This window comes from Anguilla rostrata, chromosome 18 (genome assembly GCF_018555375.3).
Source record: "Anguilla rostrata isolate EN2019 chromosome 18, ASM1855537v3, whole genome shotgun sequence".
Lineage (NCBI taxonomy): Eukaryota > Metazoa > Chordata > Actinopteri > Anguilliformes > Anguillidae > Anguilla > Anguilla rostrata.
Window position 1 is genome coordinate 24,199,550 of NC_057950.1, and position 22,500 is coordinate 24,222,049.

The 22,500-nt window shown below is 48.5% G+C and overlaps 1 protein-coding gene across 1 annotated transcript in view; it reads right to left on the bottom strand.

Annotated features, from left to right (window-relative positions):
- eys (eyes shut homolog) overlaps positions 1–22,500 on the bottom strand; it is a 337,977-nt gene that overhangs the window by 161,072 nt on the left and 154,405 nt on the right. The window contains exons 24-27 of the mRNA XM_064318175.1: positions 14,149–14,320; positions 13,565–13,643; positions 9,750–9,949; positions 4,260–4,384 (exon numbers count right to left, since the gene is read on the bottom strand). Coding sequence (XP_064174245.1) covers positions 4,260–4,384; positions 9,750–9,949; positions 13,565–13,643; positions 14,149–14,320 — 576 coding nt within the window. The remainder of the gene's footprint in view (positions 1–4,259; positions 4,385–9,749; positions 9,950–13,564; positions 13,644–14,148; positions 14,321–22,500) is intronic.

The window sequence follows — 22,500 nt, forward strand, 5'->3', positions numbered from 1 at the left end:
CAGTACAAAGCTATGCTGTAGCACAGGGGTGAGCAATCCTGGCCATGGAGCATCAAGAGGTGTTTTTCAACAGAATAAACAGAGCAGCAGTGTAGTATAATTGGTAGGGAACTAGTCTTGTAACATAACGGTCACAGGTTCAATTCCCGGGTAGGACACTGGCCACTGCCGTTGTACCCTTGAGCAAGGTACTTCCTCTGCATTGTTTCAGTACATATCCAGCTGTGTAAATTGATGTTGCTCTGGATAACAGCATCTGCTAAATGCCTGTAATGTAATGCAATAATTATTAGGCTCAATGAACACGTGCGACTGAGAGAGCAGGGGGGTACTCAGACAAAATATTCAGGCTCAGACTCGATAATCAAACGGCAACCTTTTATTTTAAACAACGTTTAGCTGTCCTTCATCGGTGTCAATTGACATTACAGTTTTACGCCATCATTCTGACCAAAAAATGCTAATTAGATTTTGAAACATAATGTGAATCAGTTTGCTTGATTTACCACATCTGGCTTGTTTAAGAATATAATCTCAGCAGACTGGGAGGGTGATGTGTGACTCGCCCGTCCTATAGTTAAACAGGGACTCGACTGGCTCATGTTTCAGTCAGGATCCTGTGTTTTATGTTCAGTGACTCCCCCTGGTCTGATGCAACACCGGTATCAGGTCGGCTCAAAGGTACCTCTCCAGGTCTCTAGTGACAGGCTAACGCACTGCGGCTCACCGGCTCTGCGGCTAGCGACGGTGTACCTGTGTAAAGTTCACTAACCTGCTCCAGGGCTAGCGACGGCCAGCCTGTGTAAAGGAGACTAACCTGCTCCAGGGCTAGCGACGGTGGGCCTGTGTAAAGGTGACTGACCTGCTCCAGGGCTAGCGACGGTGGGCCTGTGTAAAGGTGACTGACCTGCTCCAGGGCTAGCGACGGCGGGCCTGTGTAAAGGTGACTGACCTGCTCCAGGGCTAGCGACGGCAGGCCTGTGTAAAGGTGACTAACCTGCTCCAGGGCTAGCGACGGTGGGCCTGTGTAAAGTTCACTAACCTGCTCCAGGGCTAGCGACGGCACCTGTGTAAAGGAGACTAACCTGCTCCAGGGCTAGCGACGGGGCCTGTGTAAAGGTGACTGACCTGCTCCAGGGCTAGCGACGGCCGCCTGTGTAAAGGTGACTACCTGCTCCAGGGCTAGCGACGGTAGGCCTGTGTAAAGGTGACTGACCTGCTCCAGGGCTAGCGACGGCCAGCCTGTGTAAAGGTGACTGACCTGCTCCAGGGCTAGCGACGGCCCGCCTGTGTAAAGGTGACTGACCTGCTCCAGGGCTAGCGACGGGGGCCTGTGTAAAGGGACTACCTGCTCCAGGGCTAGCGACGGGGCCTGTGTAAAGGTGACTGACCTGCTCCAGGGCTAGCACGGGGCCTGTGTAAAGGTGACTGACCTGCTCCAGGGCTAGCGACGGCGGGCCTGTGTAAAGGGACTGAACCTGCTCCAGGGCTAGCGAGGGGCCTGTGTAAAGGTGACTGACCTGCTCCAGGGCTAGCGACGGCGGGCCTGTGTAAAGTTCACTAACCTGCTCCAGGGCTAGCGACGGTGGGCCTGTGTAAAGGTGACTGACCTGCTCCAGGGCTAGCGACGGCGGGCCTGTGTAAAGGTGACTGACCTGCTCCAGGGCTAGCGATGGTGGGCCTGTGTAAAGGTGACTAACCTGCTCCAGGGCTAGTGACGGCGGGCCTGTGTAAAGGAGACTAACCTGCTCCAGGGCTAGCGACGGTGGGCCTGTGTAAAGGTGACTGACCTGCTCCAGGGCTAGCGACGGCCAGCCTGTGTAAAGTTCACTAACCTGCTCCAGGGCTAGCGACGGCCAGCCTGTGTAAAGTTCACTAACCTGCTCCAGGGCTAGCGACGGCCAGCCTGTGTAAAGGTGACTGACCTGCTCCAGGGCTAGCGACGGTGGGCCTGTGTAAAGGTGACTAACCTGCTCCAGGGCTAGCGACGGTGGGCCTGTGTAAAGTTCACTAACCTGCTCCAGGGCTAGCGACGGCCAGCCTGTGTAAAGGAGACTAACCTGCTCCAGGGCTAGCGACGGTGGGCCTGTGTAAAGGTGACTGACCTGCTCCAGGGCTAGCGACGGTGGGCCTGTGTAAAGGTGACTAACCTGCTCCAGGGCTAGCGACGGTGGGCCTGTGTAAAGGGACTGACCTGCTCCAGGGCTAGCGACGGTGGGCCTGTGTAAAGGTGACTGACCTGCTCCAGGGCTAGCAATGGTGGGCCTGTGTAAAGGTGACTAACCTGCTCCAGGGCTAGCGACGGGGCACTGTGTAAAGGTGACTAACCTGCTCCAGGGCTAGCGACGGGCCTGTGTAAAGGTGACTGACCTGCTCCAGGGCTAGCGACGGTGGGCCTGTGTAAAGTTCACTAACCTGCTCCAGGGCTAGCGACGGTGAGGCCTGTGTAAAGTTCACTAACCTGCTCCAGGGCTAGCGACGGCCAGCCTGTGTAAAGGGACTACCTGCTACAGGGCTAGCGACGGTGGGCCTGTGTAAAGGTGACTGACCTGCTCCAGGGCTAGCGACGGTGGGCCTGTGTAAAGGTTGACTAACCTGCTCCAGGGCTAGCGACGGCCAGCCTGTGTAAAGTGACGATACCTGCTCCAGGGCTAGCGACGGCGCCTGTGTAAAGGTGACTGACCTGCTCCAGGGTAGCGACGGTGGGCCTGTGTAAAGGTACTAACCTGCTCCAGGGCTAGCGACGGCGGCCTGTGTAAAGGTGACTACCTGCTCCAGGGCTAGCATGGTGGGCCTGTGTAAAGGTGACTGACCTGCTCCAGGGCTAGCGACGGCGGGCCTGTGTAAAGGGACTAACCTGCTCCAGGGCTAGCGATGGTGGCCTGTGTAAAGGTGACTGACCTGCTCCAGGGCTAGCAATGCGGGGGCCTGTGTAAAGGTCACTGACCTGCTCCAGGGCTAGCGACGGTGGGCCTGTGTAAAGGTCACTGAACCTGCTCCAGGGCTAGCGACGGGGGCCTGTGTAAAGGTGACTGACCTGCTCCAGGGCTAGCGACGGGGGCCTGTGTAAAGGTGACTGACCTGCTCCAGGGCTAGCGACGGTGGGCCTGTGTAAAGGTGACTAACCTGCTCCAGGGCTAGCGACGGTGGGCCTGTGTAAAGGTGACTGACCTGCTCCAGGGCTAGCAATGGTGGGCCTGTGTAAAGGTGACTGACCTGCTCCAGGGCTAGCAATGGTGGGCCTGTGTAAAGGTGACTGACCTGCTCCAGGGCTAGCAATGGTGGGCCTGTGTAAAGGTGACTGACCTGCTCCAGGGCTAGCAATGGTGGGCCTGTGTAAAGGTGACTGACCTGCTCCAGGGCTAGCGACGGCCAGCCTGTGTAAAGGTGACTGACCTGCTCCAGGGCTAGCGACGGTGGGCCTGTGTAAAGTTCACTAACCTGCTCCAGGGCTAGCGACGGTGGGCCTGTGTAAAGGAGACTAACCTGCTCCAGGGCTAGCGATGGCCAGCCTGTGTAAAGGACTGACCTGCTCCAGGGCTAGCGACGGTGGGCCTGTGTAAAGTGACTGACCTGCTCCAGGGCTAGCGACGGTGGGCCTGTGTAAAGTTCACTAACCTGCTCCAGGGCTAGCGACGGTGGGCCTGTGTAAAGGAGACTGACCTGCTCCAGGGCTAGCGATGGCCAGCCTGTGTAAAAGTGACTGACCTGCTCCAGGGCTAGCGATGGCCAGCCTGTGTAAAAGTGACTGACCTGCTCCAGGGCTAGCGATGGCAGGCCTGTGTAAAGGTGACTGACCTGCTCCAGGGCTAGCGATGGCAGGCCTGTGTAAAGGTGACTGACCTGCTCCAGGGCTAGCGAACGAGCGGGCCTGTGTAAAGGTGACTACCTGCTCCGGGCTAGCGACGCGTGCCTGTGTAAAGGTACTCACCTGGCTGGCAGAGACAGCGTACCTGTGTAAAGGTTACTCACCTGGCTGGCAGAGACAGCGTACCTGTGTAAAGGTTACTCACCTGGCTGGCAGAGACAGCGTACCTGTGTAAAGGTTACTCACCTGGCTGGCAGAGACAGCGTACCTGTGTAAAGGTTACTCACCTGGCTGGCAGAGACAGCGTACCTGTGTAAAGGTGACTCACCTGGCTGGCAGAGACAGCGTACCTGTGTAAAGGTTACTCACCTGGCTGGCAGAGACAGCGTACCTGTGTAAAGGTGACTCACCTGGCTGGCAGAGACAGCGTACCTGTGTAAAGGTCACTCACCTGGCTGGCAGAGACAGCGGTATCCGTTGACGAGGTCCTGGCAGACGGCGCCGTGCAGGCAGGGCTCCGAGCGACACTCGTTCACCTCCAGCTCACAGCGCTCGCCCGAGAAGCCTGTGGGACACCTGAGAGCGAGGACCGTACAATCAAACCACAGAGGGGAAATCAGAACAGAAAGGCAGGAAAGCAACAAGTAAGAAAATCCAAACCACGGCAGCAAGGAACCGATTCAACACAAATGGTGGCCTGTTAAGAGCTGTGAGCAAACAGACGTTTAAAATTACGAAACATGTCATGGGGTGCATTTACGTGCACACTAACACTGGTCTTACCCCGATTATGGCAAAACTGATTATTGAAATGCCTTTATCTGATTATCGGTCTAAGGTCAAAATCGGTGTTTTCGAAACTCGATTAAGACACTTGGAATTACTCGGACGCCTTACTCGGAATTCTTTCGGCTTTTTGAAGCCATTTTTTTGGCTTTTTGCGTGTCAGGCGACAGTCAAAGATGCCGAATGAAAGCAAGCATGGCTGCCATGCACACCCTCTTCATTGACCATACACTGATTATGGAAGAATTGTGTAGACACGGCTACTGGAGTAATCACATTACTTGTGTCCGTGTATCCACAATAATCTACACGCTGGCACAAACTGATCACTCCCAATAATTGGGCCACTGGTGTGCACGTAAACAAACCCATTGAATTTTACAAAAATATTTTACAGACTGGTCAATATTCACACTGGATATGAATTTCACGGAATCGTTCCGGAAAGGATCAGCAGGAGGATCAGCGTAAGGATCAGTGCCTATCCCGGATTCTAAACTGCAACCAATCTCACAGCCACCGCGCCTCATTGCCCAGGGGGTTTTTGATTTACAAGAGAAAGACAGGTGCGAGTTTTCACCGAATCTATTCCACGGCGCGGCCCGGTGACGTCATATCAATCACCGCTACATTAATGAGCCAGCGCGGTCCGCCTTCTCCATCGTAAAAAAGGGTTCAATGCCTGTCAGCGTGATTTATCTCACCTTGTTTAATCAGAAAGTATTGCACGCTCGGAAAACAATTTGAAAGAATGCACACCCACACAATGCAGATGCAAAATTTAAAAAAATAAAAAATAATAAACCCTCAGCTATCCCACGCTTATGTTGCCACAAGTAACAAAGAAGTAATAACACATAATAATAATAATAATAATAATAATACACTGTAGTATTGGTTGATTTATTACTGTTAGCTTTTTGAACGTGAGCATATGAACAGCTATTTGGTGGCAGATTTCATAGCTTAAGCACATTACAAATAAATGTGCATGTGCTTAGATCATTATAAACAGAAACAGGATCACAAAGGCCTTATTATTCAACAGCAAATCAGGAAAGTTATCCTCCGCATTTGAAGGCGGCTCCGGAGCCTTCTTCCAATAATAAACTTATTTTCAGGAGTCCTCTCCAGCCGTCTCCTCTCTTAATTATCTGTCAACATCTGCAATCGCACTTTGTTCATTTTTTTTATTCATTATTTGCACTCCTTCAGATTTTCATATTTCCCCAAATGGCTGGCGGTGACTGATTCACCGTGCGGATGGCGGTGAGACGCTCAGAACGAGCGGGAAAGTCGGGGGGGGGGCGGGGGGGAGAGGCCCCTGGACCCGCCGGCCTGGTGGCGGTAAGCGGCGAGCGGCGCTCTGATTAAAAGCTCCCTCCGCCGTTTCGCGGCCTCGCGGCTCCTCTCGGGGGGACGGCGGCGCTTCCGCGGGCCGCGGACGCGAACGCAGCGATTGATTCCGCGCCGTGGAACCGCGAGAAGACCAGGAGCTCGGCGTTTGCATCATTTCAGGGCAGGCGCTGCTGAAATATTGAGGGAGATGTTGTTCAGACAGTCGGTGCCAAAAAAATAAATAAAATGGGGGTAAACAGAAATGAGAATAATATTTTTTCCTGCCATCAGTTGTGGAAAGGACAAACATAGGAAACGAGCGCGGTAATAAATAATAACTTTTCTTCTTGCAAATTAAACACGAAAATTTTTGGGGACTGTGCAGGCTTTCCTTTCTTGCTGTGTTTGCCTCGTCTGTGTGGATTCTGTATAACTTTTTATTATTTATGGGACAAACAGCCCGAGTGTTAGCTCTTGCTAACTGTAAAGAAGAATGTAGATCTGCCTGTTCACTCCTAACTTTACAAGGAAGAAAATAGCAGCAGCTAAACCAAAATAACACTACCAAAACAGCAACAAATTGAAGAGCGTATACATTTTTCAGAAAGGCTATTATGTCTGATTCTGTTAAATTGGCAATAACTCACTGAGGACACATTCAGCCCATAAACCATTATCATTACGTAGGGGCAAACATGACATGTGGTTTTTGTACAGCTAATTTCATACAAACAAGAGCACTATTAAAAACCTCTGACCAGCATAGCGTAACCTTGACCAATCGTGATTCGCTTCCTGTTATAGTCAAGAACACATTGTACATTTGTTCTGTGAACTCATCATATTTGTTTAAATTGAGTATCAACAGCAGAACAGGGGGATAAAATGCTTTGGCAGAAACGATGCAGCTTCTAAGCTGAACATTAGCATTTTCCTTTCAGGAAAAAACCCCCCCAAAAAAAAAAAAAAAACAGAAGCGGCGTGTTCTTGCATTAACCTGACGGAGATGGTGAGGGGGTTGCCCAGTCGGGTAATTTAAGAGCTATCTAAACCCAATCCATTCTGCCCCCCCCCCCCCCCACGCCCCCTCACCCCCCCCTGCCTCACAAACCCCATAAGGCGCTGGAGTGGCTATCAAACCCACATATCACCAACCAATCTGTCCCAATCCCAGCGTGCCATGCAAAGACGGGGCTTAATACAAAATTGATTGGACTGCGATTTTTTTTCTTTCTCCGCTAACAGAAAATTGTGCCGCGATCCATTACCAAATGAGCCGGCCTTAAGTGTCATCAGGACTCCCTCTGGAGCAGAGCAGAAAAACGACAAGAGCACATCTTTCCCCACAGAGGGGGGCGAAAATAATCCCATCAAATCGCTTTCTCTTGCCCCCCCCCCCCCTCCCCCCTTTAGAAAACACTGTCCCTCCCTGTGAAATGAGGCAGGCGAAGCAGAGGCACAAATAGCAGCAGCTCGACGTCCTTCTCCGAGACGAACGACTAACAGCAGAACGCTCGACGGCCGCGTCCGAGGTGAACGCGCTTGCAGTCGAGGCGCCGGTGTGGTAGCACCGATAACTGCAATCCCGTCGTGCCCCGCCCACTACCCTTGAGATAGGTCATCGGGTTTCACCAACCACCCCCCCCCCACCCCCCACCCCCTCCTTTGCCCCAGACATAGCTGCCCACATCCAGCGAGGACATTTTGTAGCACACTGACTTAATGGGATTGGACCCGAAGGCCCTGTTCTGAGCGAGAGAGAGACTACGTGATTTCTGGATGTGGCCTCTAAAGCGGCGTGTTGTGTGTGTCTCTCCGGTCTCTCTGCGCATTAGTGATACCGGCTCAGTTAGCACCCCGAAGAACCTGCCCCAAAACCGCACTGGGAATGAGGGTGCTCAACTGGAACTTACCTCTCGCCCAGGGGGACCCCAAAAATCTATTATCTCCGTCGTCTTTTTTCAACTCAAGATGCCCCCTCAACGCCAAACCATGCATGGAACAAAAAGCTGGGCAGGACACTATTTTTTTTAGCTCCATGGCTGAATGAAAACGGTAGCAATAAACCGCTAGCACAACCACAGTGAGAGCCCGCCTACTCCTAACTGCTCAGGGTTAACCTGCGCCAAGGGCCAGGCATTCAAACAAACAGGGTCACAAACTCAAGATAGCTCTTTGCCGAAATGACCTTATGTAACTATGTGACTCAGTGTTCTGCAGATAAACTCTGCTCGACTGCTCCTGTTTGCACACCAGTTATCTGCAGGTGGCCATTTAAGAGAGATGACCCTCTGACTGACTCAGTGCTGTGTAGCCGACAGTGAGGGAAACACTCACTGGAAAATAGCCATTGGGAAATATGCACTGGGAAATAGGCATTCAGAAATACTCAGAAATACTCATGGGGAAACAGACACTGGGAAATAGTAATCGGGAAATAGGCATTGGGCGAGAGTCACTGGGAAATAGTCACTAGGAAATAATCATTGGGTGAGAGTCACTGGGAAATAGTCACTAGGAAATAGTCATTGGGTGAGAGTCACTAGGAAATAGTCATTGGGTGAGAGTCACTGGGAAATAGTCACTAGGAAATAGTCATTGGAAAATTGTCATTGGCTCACTGGCAACTGCAGATGCTTCAGCAGATTTTCTTCTGCTATAGCTGATGGTAGCAGCACAGCAAACCAACTGGAAATCATGAATCAAGAGGAAAAAAAAGGCAGGAAACTAGAAAGATCACGATCGATTTCCTCACTACTATAAGCTGATGATATACCAGTCAAGAGAGCTGCCCACCGTTTAAGAAACAAACAGAAAACCTTTTACATAAAAATGCACACCCACAGGGTCTGAAATTCCATGCAAAACATCATTCATCTAACTTGAAGAAATCCATCAACAAATAATTGCATAATACCCATCCCATTCGCTAAAAGAGCGTTTTTTATTTTCTGAAAAGAAAATTTCTCTATAATTCAATCACTCCCCGGAACCTCTATTGCTTACAGGAATCAAAACTCATTATCTTCTTTAAACGTTATTGCCAAATCTCCCAGCGTTGAGATTACCGATTTTGGACAAACGCCTCAAACACTAAACCCAAATATATTTTATTTATCATCCGTAACAAGATTATGGACACATAAACGTAAGAGTGTGGCCGCTCCCATCGGCGAGAGTTATAGTGGAGATATGAATGGGCTGCAGACAAGGCCGTAAAAGCATTAGAAAGAAGATGAAAACGTTTTATGATGAAGCAGGAGAAAACTGCTGAATGTAGCTGTCCCTGGCTCTTGCTTATATTGTCAGGCTTCCCCTCTGTGGTGTGAAATAGATTACACAAAAAAACAAACACACCTGGACAAACACAACAGTCCAATGTGTTTATTGGTGCGGTACGTGCACGTGTGTGCGCGTGTGTGGGCGAGTGCATGTGTGTGTGCGTGTATGTCTATGTGTGCGTGTATACAGGTGCGTGTCTGTATGTATGTGTGTGTGTGTGTACGTGTGTGAATGTGAGAGTGTGCATGCATGTATGTGTGTGCGTGCATATGTGTATACATGTGCGCGTGTGCGTCCTTGCGTGTATGTTTTGCAGGAGCAAATACTGGAGCAGTATTGGGGTGACCGCATGCATACATATACTGCAGCTCAGTACCTTAGACTGGACAATACAAGATTTAAAAAAAAAAATTTCAGAAAACTAAATACGTACATTAGTTACTATTGTTTTATTATCTAAGAACCTTGAAACTACATTTGATAATACTATTCTACGGCAGTTCATTTTTGACGATGCTAAACTTTGAGGACTGACCTGCAAGTGAAGTTGGCTCCGGGCCCGTCCTGGCAGGTACCCCCATTGAAGCAGAGGGGCAGACCCCGGGGGGCCTGCAGGCACACGTCCACGTCCACCTGACAGCGCTTCCCCAAAAACCCTTCGGGGCAGAAGCAGGCGAACCTGTCCACCCGGTCCACACAGGTAGCTCCGTTCATGCAGGGGCTAGATTCACACTCCTGGACCGATTTGAGAAACAAGAAATATCGGTTTCATCAGAGACCGCACAGACGATGACAAAGCTCTTCTCTTGTGGCTGAACAATTTTGGCTTCTTAAACTTATTTTTTTCCCATAAAACTCACAGCAATAAAACTCACTTAATTTTATTTTTTTCCATATAATAAAAACACCCACCCACACACACACACGCACGCACACCCACGAAGACACACATTACGTTTTAGACATCTGCAGACAAACAGGCAGAGAGACAGACACACACACACACGTTACGTTTTAGACATTTAGCTGATGCTCTTTTACAGGGTGACTTAGACACCTTACATTAGGCCTATTATTATTCATATTTGTTAATACACAACACATTTACACAGCTGGATATATACTGAACCAGCTCAGGTAACGCATCTCGCTCAACGGTACAAAGACACTGCCCCACTTCAGGAATTCAGGCTACAGCCTTGGAGCTGCCAGCCGAGGTTCCTGACAACCGACGCCGTCGCCGCCCTCTACACAACCGGTTACCAACGTTACCGGCAGCTAGCGATGAGACTCCGATGATTTAAAGGGGATACTGTTCGGATGAGGATTTGAACCGGGCGTCTCGCAGAGCGAGCCATTACCAAGCAAAGCGCCGACTAATTACCCGTCCCACGGGGAACCCAAACGCTTCTCCTCGGGGGTCCGCCCTGCAGCCGCACTGGGTGAAAATCAATTAGGGATCCTAACGAGCGGCGCTTTGAAACCATAAATCCCCACTGCTGTTTACGCCCGGCGAAAAACTCTGCGTTCGTACCGACGTCTGTTCACCGTGGCGATCGGACCGAACGCCTCCCCGTTTGATTTCGCCACAGACCATAATAAGCAAGCTCCAGGTCAGTAAATGCCATTACTCAGTTTCAACAGACTTACTTATTTATGAATGAATGCATGTATTTAAAAAATGTGATCAATGCAATTTTCACGGATTTTAATTTCCGTATATTTTATCTATTATACTATTTTTTTTTTTTGCATATTACTTTCACATTTTCTCATGTACCGTATAATACAGAAAGTAGTGCACACTTCAGAGAATGAGTGTGGGTCTACAGTATGAGTGTGCTGCATTCGGACTACGCATCGAAACACGTGACTTTCCAGAACTGCCCACAGAAAACGTGGATTAGAGAAGAGAGAGAACAAAAAAAGATTCCCCTGTATTGATCTGAGCCCGGTGCCCAGTAGAGTTATATAAAAAAAAAAGGCAATTAATTATTATCTATGCATGTTGCCCGGCGATGTTGAGTCACCCATATCCCAAGATGCTCTGGTGCCTTTCTGTGTTGCTCGCGTCAGCCGCTCTCAGAAGGCCGGGGAAGCATAAATGATCAATGCCTGAAAGACGAACAGAAGCAGCCTCTTCACGCCCACACCGACAGTATCAGAGAAAGCTCCCCTCTTCTCTCTTCCTACAGTCACCCGGAACAGGGCCAATACCCCCCCCCCCTTCACTCCCCCCCCCACACCCCCACGCAGTTAAAACACATCAAAGCCCTTAAACTGCGGGCCGTCTCCCTAAAAGAAGGACCCAGGACTGCGAGGGCAATTAAATGTCGGAGCAAAGCTTTGACTAATGAACTGCCACAATTAATTGGTTTCCATTTACCTTGACAATTAAAGAGATCGCGTCGGAGAGCCCTTAAATGCCACCGCAGAAAGAAGATAAGATCACATTTCCTCCCATTTCCCCCAATTAGAGCTGGATATCATCGTGTGGGAGCATTGTTATTTTTTTTTATTCCTTTTCCAATGTTTGAATTATTTCATACAATTAAAATTAGTAACGTTTAATCAGTATCTGCCTGTCACACCCAAGGGAGGCCTAACAAAGGCCTGTTTCCTCCCCATCTTGTCTCAGGCTGCACTTTTAAGCCCGAAACGGCGTGGCTAATTAGCCGAGCGGCGCTGGGGCTCGTCTTTGATTGACTTCTCAGGAAAATAAAAGAAAAACAAAACAAAAAATGTTTATTTATTTTTTGTGGAATTGCACGAAGAATACAACCCGATTTTTTTTTTTTTACAGCAGTAAATTTGACGAAACGTTTCCCCGTGTTGCTGAAGCCTTGCGGGAACGTCCCGGACGAACGCGGACTTCTTCGGTCGCGTCCGCCCGCCCGCGAGCCGTCCGCTTTATTTTCCGGTTCGTCGCGGAATGTTGTAGAAACGCACGCGAAAATCGCGACCCCCCGCTGCTACGCTACCGGCGGGAGAGCGCACCAAACACCTGCAGTTTAGCAACGGCGTCGCAAGTTCCTCACAAATCCTCGATCCCAGACACCTGTGCCAAAGCACTCTGGAACGGCGTGATTTCACTGCAGACCATAATGAACGAGGGGCAATAACAATCAAGCTATTTGACTCCCCGTTTCATCCGAGCTGTAACTTCAAAAGCTTACAGTAAGGTGGGTAACTTGGGTTCAGGCATATTTCTTATAAGGCATTTCGAAGCTTTACAGATAACCACCGAAGCAGACGAGTCTCTATATGTTCAGTCCATCTTGCGGGAAAGCATATGAGAACGGTGCCAACAACGAGACTCACAAAGCTTGAAATCACCATAGCAACATTTCTAACAATAACCTGAAGATGAAAGTCACCCGGAAAGCGGCTACTTCATCTTCAGAATGTGGCGTGGCGTCAAAACACAAAGCGTGTGGATTCCTTGCTTATTTTCTACAAGCATCGGATGGATGCTCGCTCGTGGTTATGGCAGTGCATTACACAGACAGTTTGATTTTAATCTGCCATCAGTTTGATTTGCTATCGCACATTTCTTGCTGCAGGCATAGCTATTAGTGCTAAGCATGGATTAGTTTAGGTGATGAAGTGTTTAGATGGGGCATATTAAGGGGATGTGAAAAAGGGGTTTGCTACTTTAGCCTCTTTTTAAATAATAATTCTGACTCTTCGTCTATAAATGGACAGAACCACCGTCCGACGACTTGCTAAAAAAATGCCAGCGACACACAGTAGGCCTACCGTTGTTTTGACAGCCAAGGTTGTCTAAATTGGTAAATCTGTTCTGTGTCCAGACTAGCACATGTCCAGAGTCTCGCTGGTTTACTGTAATTCTGTAAAGGCTGTACATGGTGGGCGTGGGGCTGTCTGCAGACAGTATTCTCTCGGGCGAACGCGTAGCCCGTTAGCCCACAGTGAGGTTTTAAACGAGTCGCTTAATGAGAACGCAGATCGCCGGTTTGCGCTTCTGTCCTCCGCCGGCTTCCCGCGTGTTTGACAGTTATCGCTCGCAGGTTCGACCGAGAAGATTTATTTTTTTGCCTGTTCGGTGAAAAATTCGCTCACCCGCTGATGAGCAAACAGTTCCGTCGTCTGCTCTGATGCTCCGGCGGTAATTGACAGCGTGACATCGAGAGGCTTTCTTGAAATAAACATGAAAGATTACCGGGATGGATTTTTCTATTTTAAAAACAGACCACAGGGTGCGGAGACCACAGGTGGTAATGCCAATATCAGCAGCGCAGATGTAATACAGCAGTGTATTACGGCGGTAAATAGCACTACAGCTGCTTAGCGCCTTTTGCGCTATTTCAAGTTAAATGAGCTTCTTACATTAATATTGGTCTCACATCTGTAGCCACTCCAGCCCGGCTCGCACACGCAAGTGTATCCGTCCGCCCCGTCCAAGCAGCTGCAACATTAAGAGAAGAGTTAACACTTTTATGAGTTCCCATCAATCACCCCCCCCCCCCCCCCCCCAAAAAAAAAAAGTTTTAGGGTAGAAGCAGCACATGAAGCATAAACATACGTATGTGCAAACAAGTAGCCGAAAACTTTCATGAACAGTTGCACCGTTAAATTTGAATATTTGCATGACCCCTCTCCCCTCGATGTGTCTGAGGCCCACTGTTACTCATATCCTCTCCCTGAATTACCCAACAGCTCCAGATCCACAGCGAACTACATTAAAGATTAATTAGTTTGCGCTCGTCGAGGAGTGATACTTCCCGGTGTAGGTAATTGAGAGAGAGCTGACATAAACTGTGAGTATATTACATTACTCAGAACACACAACATCTGTCACCCTTAACCGCAGCCGCCGAGAAACTTAATTAAAATGATTTTTTAAATCATGTTTCCGAGTCTTTTTTTTCTCCAGCGCTTTAAACCTTTATTGATTCCTGGAGTTTGCATACCTGCCGTGCAGACAGGGGCTGGAGGCGCACTCGCGGGCGTCAGTCTCGCAGTGGAGCCCCGAGAGGCCGGGGGGGCACGCGCAGCGGTAACGATCCGGCCCGTCCGCGCACTCACCGCCGTTTCGGCACGGGTCCGAAGCGCACTCGTCAACGTCCGACTCACACCGGTCTCCTTCGTGGGGGGGAGATAGGGAAGAAAAAAATGTACATACAGTAACTTACAGTGTTATAACATATGACCATAGAAATTACAAGCACGAAACCGTCCAGACCCACAGCGCACCTCCTGCGCATGCGCCTACAAAGGTCGTCCGTGAATGAGTGAGTGAGTGAGAGTGAGTGAGTGAGTGAGTGAGTGAGAGTGAGTGAGTAGAGTGAGTGAGAGTGAGTGAGTGACAGTGAGTGAGGGTGAGTGAGTGAGTGAGATGAGTGAGTGAGAGAAGTGTGAGAGATGAGTGAGTGAGTGAAGTGAGTGAGAGAGAGGAGAGTGAGTGAGTGAAAGTGATGAGTGAGTGAGTGAGTGAGTGAAAGTGAGTGAGTGAGTGAGTAACAGTGAGTGAGAGTGAGTGAGTGAGTGAAAGTGAGTGAGAGAGAGTGAGAGTGAGTGAGTGAAAGTGAGTGAGTGAGTGAGTGAGTGAGTGAAAGTGAGTGAGTGAGTGAAAGTGAGTGAGTGAGTGAGTAACAGTGAGTGAGAGTGAGTGAGTGAGTGAAAGTGAGTGAGAGTGAGAGTGAGAGTGAGAGTGAGAGTGAGAGTGAGAGTGAGAGTGAGAGTGAGTGAGAGTGAGTGAGAGTGAGTGAAAGGGAGTGAGTGAGTGAGTGAGTGAGTGGGTGACCACAATTTGCGACGCATAGCCCACGGCAGCAGTCCTAAAAAAAATTGATGGGTCAAATACACAAATGAATGCTTGGTGAGAACTGCAACTAAAACAAAAGAAAATGCACACCAAAGCCAAAATCCCTTAGTTCTTATATGTAGGCACATTCAAGATCTGACAGAAACACAGAAATGTATCGATATGCAATTTTTGCGTAATCAGTTTTGTCCGTATCAATTTCTAATTGATTCAAATGCAAGTGCTGAATGAAAAATTTGATGAATTAAACAAAAATACCGGGACAATGGATATATAAGATTATGCCCATCTGTACCAAAACCAATAAGAATGATTTGCTTCACTGTGCAGAACCATCGGATAACCAATAGCAGAGCTCAGCTGTGCCGCTAGTCCCTTAAGCAAGGAAAAACTACTACAAATGCTGGACTGAAGCACTGTAGATTAATAATAATAATAATAATAATAATAATAATAATACTTTGTGTACACATACAGCATTTCTCAGTAGGCTGAACAAAAGCCCTCAGAGCACACAGCACTTGGGCCTGGTACAGGGCATGCGTGCCTCCATTTATGTCAACATCTTCTACGGTTTACGAGTGGAATTTATTCCTTGTTCTCATCACGACTGCTTTTTATGATCTTTTTTTATTCCTAGTATGGCAGACATGGCCGTCTGGTGTTCACGACTTGCGTGCAAATTTAAAAATCAATAAGGCCCACTTTTATCATTAACTCAGGGAGCTGAAATACAGGTTAAGCAAAGACCGCGGTTCTTTCTCACGTCGGCGTTGGGTAATACGAGAGTATCCACGGCAAATTTGGATGAAGGGGTGGTTTAATGGGGAACATCACGCTCAGGCGAATGTGTAGCCGGCTAGCCCGTAGCCAGGTCTTCAATGAGTGACTTAATGAGGACAGAGATCACCGATTGCATTTCTGCCTCTCTCTGAGCTGCCTGTGAGTTTGACACTGACTGCTTCCTGCTTTGAGGGGTGCGGAATGTTCTCTTGATTGTTCCGCGTGCGAGCAACTGATGTTATTCAGCGACTGCGGTTCTGTCCGTCAGTCGCTTGACGCCGCCGCCCCGCCCCTTTCGGAGTAATTAGCCTCGGTCGGAGCGACCGCTTCTCTGAGACGAACGGCGCGAGCCGACGGACCGGCCGTCTCGGCCCGACGCTGACGCCGAACTCGTTTCCGGAAGCTTCCCTGGCGCGTTGATGAAAGGCTCGTAAGCGGTAGCGGCGTTGGGCTCTCTCTCTCCGGCGGGTTTCGGGCCCCGGGCTCCTCCGGGGGAATTAGAGGCGCGCGATGCTCACTGTATTACACCGAATCAATAGGCAGCCGCCGCGATTATTTTCACTTTCCCCGCGACCGTCCTCGGAGCTGAAACCAAGAAGCCACCGCTCTGCTTTAACATTTGCATATAGATGACAGTAGAAGAGCCCCAGGGGGGGGACCAGAGAGACGGAGAGGAGGAAGGAAGGAGGGAGGGAGAGAGAAGGAGGGCGGGAGGGAGGGAGGGAGAGAGGAAGAAGGGGGGGGGGTTGAAAATAAAAACGCCATGTTGGCCATATTGAGGTCAGGTTTCCAGACGCACTTAAGTTGTTTGCCATGTTTGTTACAGCGCTGTGGAATCGCTTTTTTTTCCCCCTCTCGTGAAGCACCTTAGGCTTGGAGAGCCGTAGATGTTGTAAATGAATTCATGCTGAAGCTGTAAGTGGTTGTGGTGATGGATCTTGCTTCTGTAATTAATATGGTGTGAGCTGATGAATTTGGCAAGAGAAAGATGCCTTGCCCGGGAATGTAGATCCTGCTTATGAAAACACTTCAGATTGAGCCAGGCAGTAAGTTTATGAACTTCAAAATTAACGTCAACTCAATAAAAATGACTGAAAATAGCAGGACGCATTTTTTCTCACTCATCATTACGGCGTTTACAGCAAGTGAAGATAATGCCTCAGAAATGTTTGTCATTCTTTATTATCAAATGCTCACAGAAAAAAAACAGCTAAAAGAGGAAATGAGAAATGGTCAGTAGTATGAGGAACAATATATCAGTAAAGCACATACTGAATTATTTATTTTAAGTTTTTTTTTTTTTTTTTTTTGGGAGGGGGGTATAATGAATTTAGCAGCAATGTGCATCACTGAATATCAAACCAGCTCCATTTAGAGCAGTGGTAACCAACCCTGTTCCTGGAGATCTACCGTCCTGTTGGTTTTCACTCCAACCCTAACAAAGCACACCTCACCCAACAGCTAAACATCTGCATTGAGCTGCTAATTAGTAGAATCAGGTGTGCCAAATTAGGGTTTAAATGAATACCTAGAGAATGGCAGATCTCCAGGAACAGGGTTGGTTAGCACTGATTCAGAGAAAATAGCTGCTGCCCTAATTACCCCAATGACATGAGGATCAGGATTAGGATTATACCCATCAGCCTCAAAACAAGGGGGGGTTACTGACAGAAAACTGAACGTTCCTGCATTACAACACTAACTGAGGTGAGTCTGTCAATTACAGAATCCATATGTCATTTAGAGAAGAAGAAGAAGAAACTTCAGCAATCAAATACCTAGACCAGAGGGCGTAGCTCCGGGGTGGGTCTTAGCCAATCAAATGAGCTGCTCTGAGACCCAGGAGCGGAGGTCTTTCAGCCAATCAAATGAGCTGTTCTGAGCCCCAGGAGCTGAGGTCTTTCAGCCAATCAAATGAGCTGCTCTGAGACCCGGGAGCTGAGGTCTTTCAGCCAATCAAATGAGCTGCTCTGAGACCCAGGAGCGGAGGTCTTTCAGCCAATCAAATGAGCTGCTCTGAGCCCCAGGAGCGGAGGTCTTTCAGCCAATCAAATGAGCTGCTCTGAGCCCCGGGGAGAGGAGGTCTTCCAGCCGCGTTCGTATCCCGGCCTGACGGCTGACGGAGAGGACAAAGCCCTGTTGCCGCGCCGCTAATCTCGTTAGCAGGAGTCCGCGGCGTGCGTCGGGCGCATCGATTCGGGTTTCCCGCCGGCCTGACGCGAACGAGAGGAGCCGAAATGCTCCCCTGAGGCCTGACCCCGGGCCGCCGAGCGGAGAGATCAATGGGGCTCCGGATGGATTCCACCGGCTCCTCTACCAGCCCACCTGACGCGGCTCTCTTAGCGTCGCTCGCGGTCACCTTGCTACATGAGAGCAACTGTGAGATACGCTTTAAAGCAGGCCGCCTTGACTCTGAGCGGCTCGATACTGCAGGGACGTGGTTGCAGCCAAAGTTCAGGGTATGCCTTGTCTTGCATCCCCCCCCCCTCCAGCTCCCCCCACCCCTCCCCAAAAAGTAATGGATCATTTTGATTTATGTAATGTATGCATTTTCCATCAGGCAAATTGTCAGGATGACAAATAAATGCGGGAAACGTATCAGCACTTGGTTTTTAGCGTTGGTCTTAGGTTTGTCTATAGCGCTATTTTGCGGCGCGGGTTCGTCTGAGCTGCTTCGGGTCAGAGTGGCGTAATTGGCTGTGTCCTGCGCGGCCGACTGGCCGGGGAGAGAGAGCGATGAGATCGAATCCGGACCGACGTGCCTTCGAGTCGAGCGCCGCGTCCTGATGACGACGCCTTCCCCGAGACTCGGACTGCGGAAACCTCTCCGGACGAGATTCGAACGTCGCGCCGCGAAGCTCGCCGTAGAGCGACTACGCGCGGGGGATACAGGAAGTCAGTTTTACGCGGCCTCCGAGCGGCCCCATAAAGCAGCCCACGTCGCCCCCGTATAAACGGTATTTACGCTTAGCGGAACAGGCCGTTCCTTCGCTTTACGGGGGATGAATTTGGGTCCCCCGCCGAAGGGGGGGAGGGGCGTTCAAGGTCGCGCGCCGCGGTGCCAGCGGTCCCAGCAGCCCAGGTGCAGCGTTAGTCACGCCGTGCGTTTGGACGCCTTTCAACGCGTTTAGGCCGAGCTGGCAGGAACACAGAGCGGTATTTCTACTTAATGACGAACAATATTCATTACCGCCTCAAAATAAATAAATAAATAAAAACCTTTCGATAAATTTTTCATGGCCTCTGCGCGTCTTTCCAGGGTTGTTTTTTTTTCTTCTTCTTTTTAAAAAAAAAGAAATTCACCACAGATAATTAACCTATCGTAATTAAGCTTTTTTTAAATTTATATGTATTTTTTTACTCTGCTTCACTGGAACATTGGCCCACTTTGCGACAGTTGTATTGACCCGGTAATTCAGTCATAATCAATTTATTTCTGCCTCGGTGCCCCTCCATAAACACAATGAAGCTCTGTTACTTTATTGACCAGAGGTAAATTAGGAGAATAAATCTAATTAGTTACGAAAACACTTGCAAAACCAATTTCTCTGTTTTGCGTTTAAAGGCGTTGCAGTGTTTTAAACCACCGTATAAGCCGATGACGTATAGGAAGTCGATGCGCGGCGCTACGGGGGCTAAATTAATTTAAAACGGTTTATTAAATCTAGTGACAACACAATCACTTTGAAGCCGGCCGGACAGCTCGCAAACGGGCCGTTCGCTTCTGCTCAAGGTCCGGATTCGGCACCCTAACACCCGACCCGATTAGGATGACATATCCACAGGCGTTGGGGCCGTTTCCCTTCTGTAGCGACGGCTGGATGGGGGGCATCCTTCCATCATTTACTGCTGGGCTCCCTGGTCCCTTTCCTTCACTAGGTCCTTCACCGTCTACTCGTGACTGACTTCGACGACACGTCCGAAAAAGCGAGAAACTCACAGTCGCTTTACCGAGCCAGCCAATTAAGACCGGTCGGAGAACTGGTCCGGGCGTGTTCTCGCAGATAATTTTGCTCTTGCCGTCAAATCGGTACCGGGTGCCACGGTTTGCCAAACGGGGAACCGCAGGGACTCGAAATCTCGAATGAATCTGCTCGGCAAGAGATCTGCTGAAGGGCTCTGCAAAAAGGTATTATCTAAAACCCATTAAAATCAGTTACAGAACGTGTCCATATTTCGAACAATTCATTTGTTATTTATTTAATTTGTTTCCTTAATTATTTTTTATGCTCCATGCTGTGCAACAGACTGCTCAAAGTCCAATCTGAGCTGAAAATGCAGACAAAGAAAAGTGTTCTCTCAAAAGTTAAAAATACTTTTTTTTCTCCAAGCTTTTATGTTCTAGCTTTCTTCTATATTTTTTGTTCAGAGCAGTTTCGAGAGTGGCCTTTTCATACTCAAACTGCAGGCCAGTGCAGATGCTAAATCTGTCGAGTTTAATTACTTAGCCTTCTCTTCATTGTCTTAATGCCACTGCAGGAACAGGATGTAGAAATACACATGTACCAGATATTAAAGGTGTAAAAGAGCTGTTTGTTGGAAGAAGGCCGTTTTAAATTATAAGTGTCTCACCTTTGCTCTAATCCACCACTGCTTTCTTCAGTGTCTGAGTTCTACTGCCAAGCCATATAATTTCCCTGGTCTTGCCCGTCCCTCCATGTTTAACAGATTGGTGAGTACAATCCAACCACTGCAGTCCTGTTAACTTCCATGACGCTAGTCATTCGTAGCTTTTAAGGTCACAGAGTTCAGGTGCCTTTAGAGGCCAAAATAATGAATGTCATTGTGGAGGTGGAGATTATGTATGCGCCGCCATAAATTGGAAACATAGGTTCAGGGAATCAAGAGTCAAGAGTAATTTCCCGTTCCATTAATTTATTCTAAAATGGGTGTGGGTAAACTGTAAGGCACTGGTGATTAGAGAGGCGTGCTCATTCAGAGTGGAGTTTTTCACAGACTTGGATTAAATAGAATATTCCGGTACTGTGAGAGAGACAGAGAGAGAGAGAGAGAGAGAGAAAAATATGAGAAAAATAAAACAATGTGTTATCTAAAAGGAAACACAGCGCACAGCTGAACTGCCAGCACAGCAGTATTACACAAAGGATTTCACACTGCTCTCCTGATAAATGGGTCAGCGTGGTGTGTGGATGTAATCAGAATAAAAATAAAAAAAATTAGAAAATAAAATAAAAATAAAAACATAATAAACATTTAAAAGAATAATGTGGGCCTTTATTGATCTAAGCAAATCAATAAACACATTTTACTAAGCTTGGGAGACAGTTAAGTGTGCTAAAAACAATATTACGCTCAAATAGCTCATTAATATTGGTACCACGGCTGCAATGCAAAGCCTATATTGGACATTGATAGGAATCAAACTCTCGTTTTTATTATTTTCTTTTTTTATTTTTACTTTCAGCTGCAGTGATACAACAGGATGCCTGTTGATTATTTCTCCCCAGGGATAGGTTGTTCATGTTTAATTCATTTGTATTACATTTAGCCGGTAGAATAGCAGAATTGTGGCCTGGTGGTTTTGTGGTAAACGGGAAGCAGAATGCATTTGTTATTACCGTTTCAGTGAACCAGCGAGCTGAGAGAGGGGGAGGAGCCAGAGGGATATCTGTCATGTTGTTATGTGAGTGGGCGCAAACACCCGAACATAAAAACCAGCTGGAACGGGACCAACTAGATGCAGTCATTCGACAAAAGAGTACACAGCTGCAATGTCAGTGCGGTAGAAGACAATGCTATCTCATTTAAAAGCAATGCATACATTAGAAAAATATGTAAATTGCACGTCACGTGAATACACAATAGAATTGTGTGAGTCCCCAGCACACTTCCAGTTGTGTAGGACATCACAAACCCTTCTACTTTAATGTCTTGGGTAAGAATGTGATGTCATCACAGGACTCTGCTTAGCTGCACCCACGAGTGAGATGCATGCCTTCGGACAGAGAACTTGTGTCATGCCCCCATGTCCGTCCCTAGTCAGCAGCGTTTACAGGGGAACTCTGGGAGATGTAGTTAAGAAACAGACAGGTTGTACTGAACTGCAACTACATTTAAACTGCTTCATATCTGGATGTTGTACAAGCTGGTGGCAGTCTGACAGGGTCAGGAAGGCAGTTATAAAGTACACGTGATGCCAGATTTGGTCTTTGCTCTCAATGGGAAATGTGCTTTATGTGACCATTTCTTTTTCAGCAGCCATTTATAATCACCCAGAGCCCCGCCCACCCATGCTTGGCTCCATCCACAGTAAACAGCAGTAACAGACTGTTAACAGTATGGCGTAAACATACACGGGCTTTAGCCACTAAATACTGCCCGTTCTGTCCATGCTCGTCGTTTGTCTTTGAAAGACTGTTAACGTTAAAATTGTTACTGTCCGTGAAATTACCGCAATCCGGTTTCAATCGCGCCGCACGCGCAAACCTCCGTATTATTTTTACGCTAATTATTTTCCGACCGAAGAAGGCCCGCCGGCGCTCGTGCGGTTAATTCCTTCGCCGGATTTGCCGAGAGCGTTTGAACAAACCGAGCCCGACGCGCGCAGTGACGAATCACATCGTCCAAGATTCGGATAATCTATAAGTCCTATTTAAAAAAGTAATGAAAAGGGAGCCAAAGTAAATGGCTTTTCCCTGAGAGAGACATGCCACTGTCCGCGAGTGCCAAGATTAGTGTCACTCAATGCAAAAAA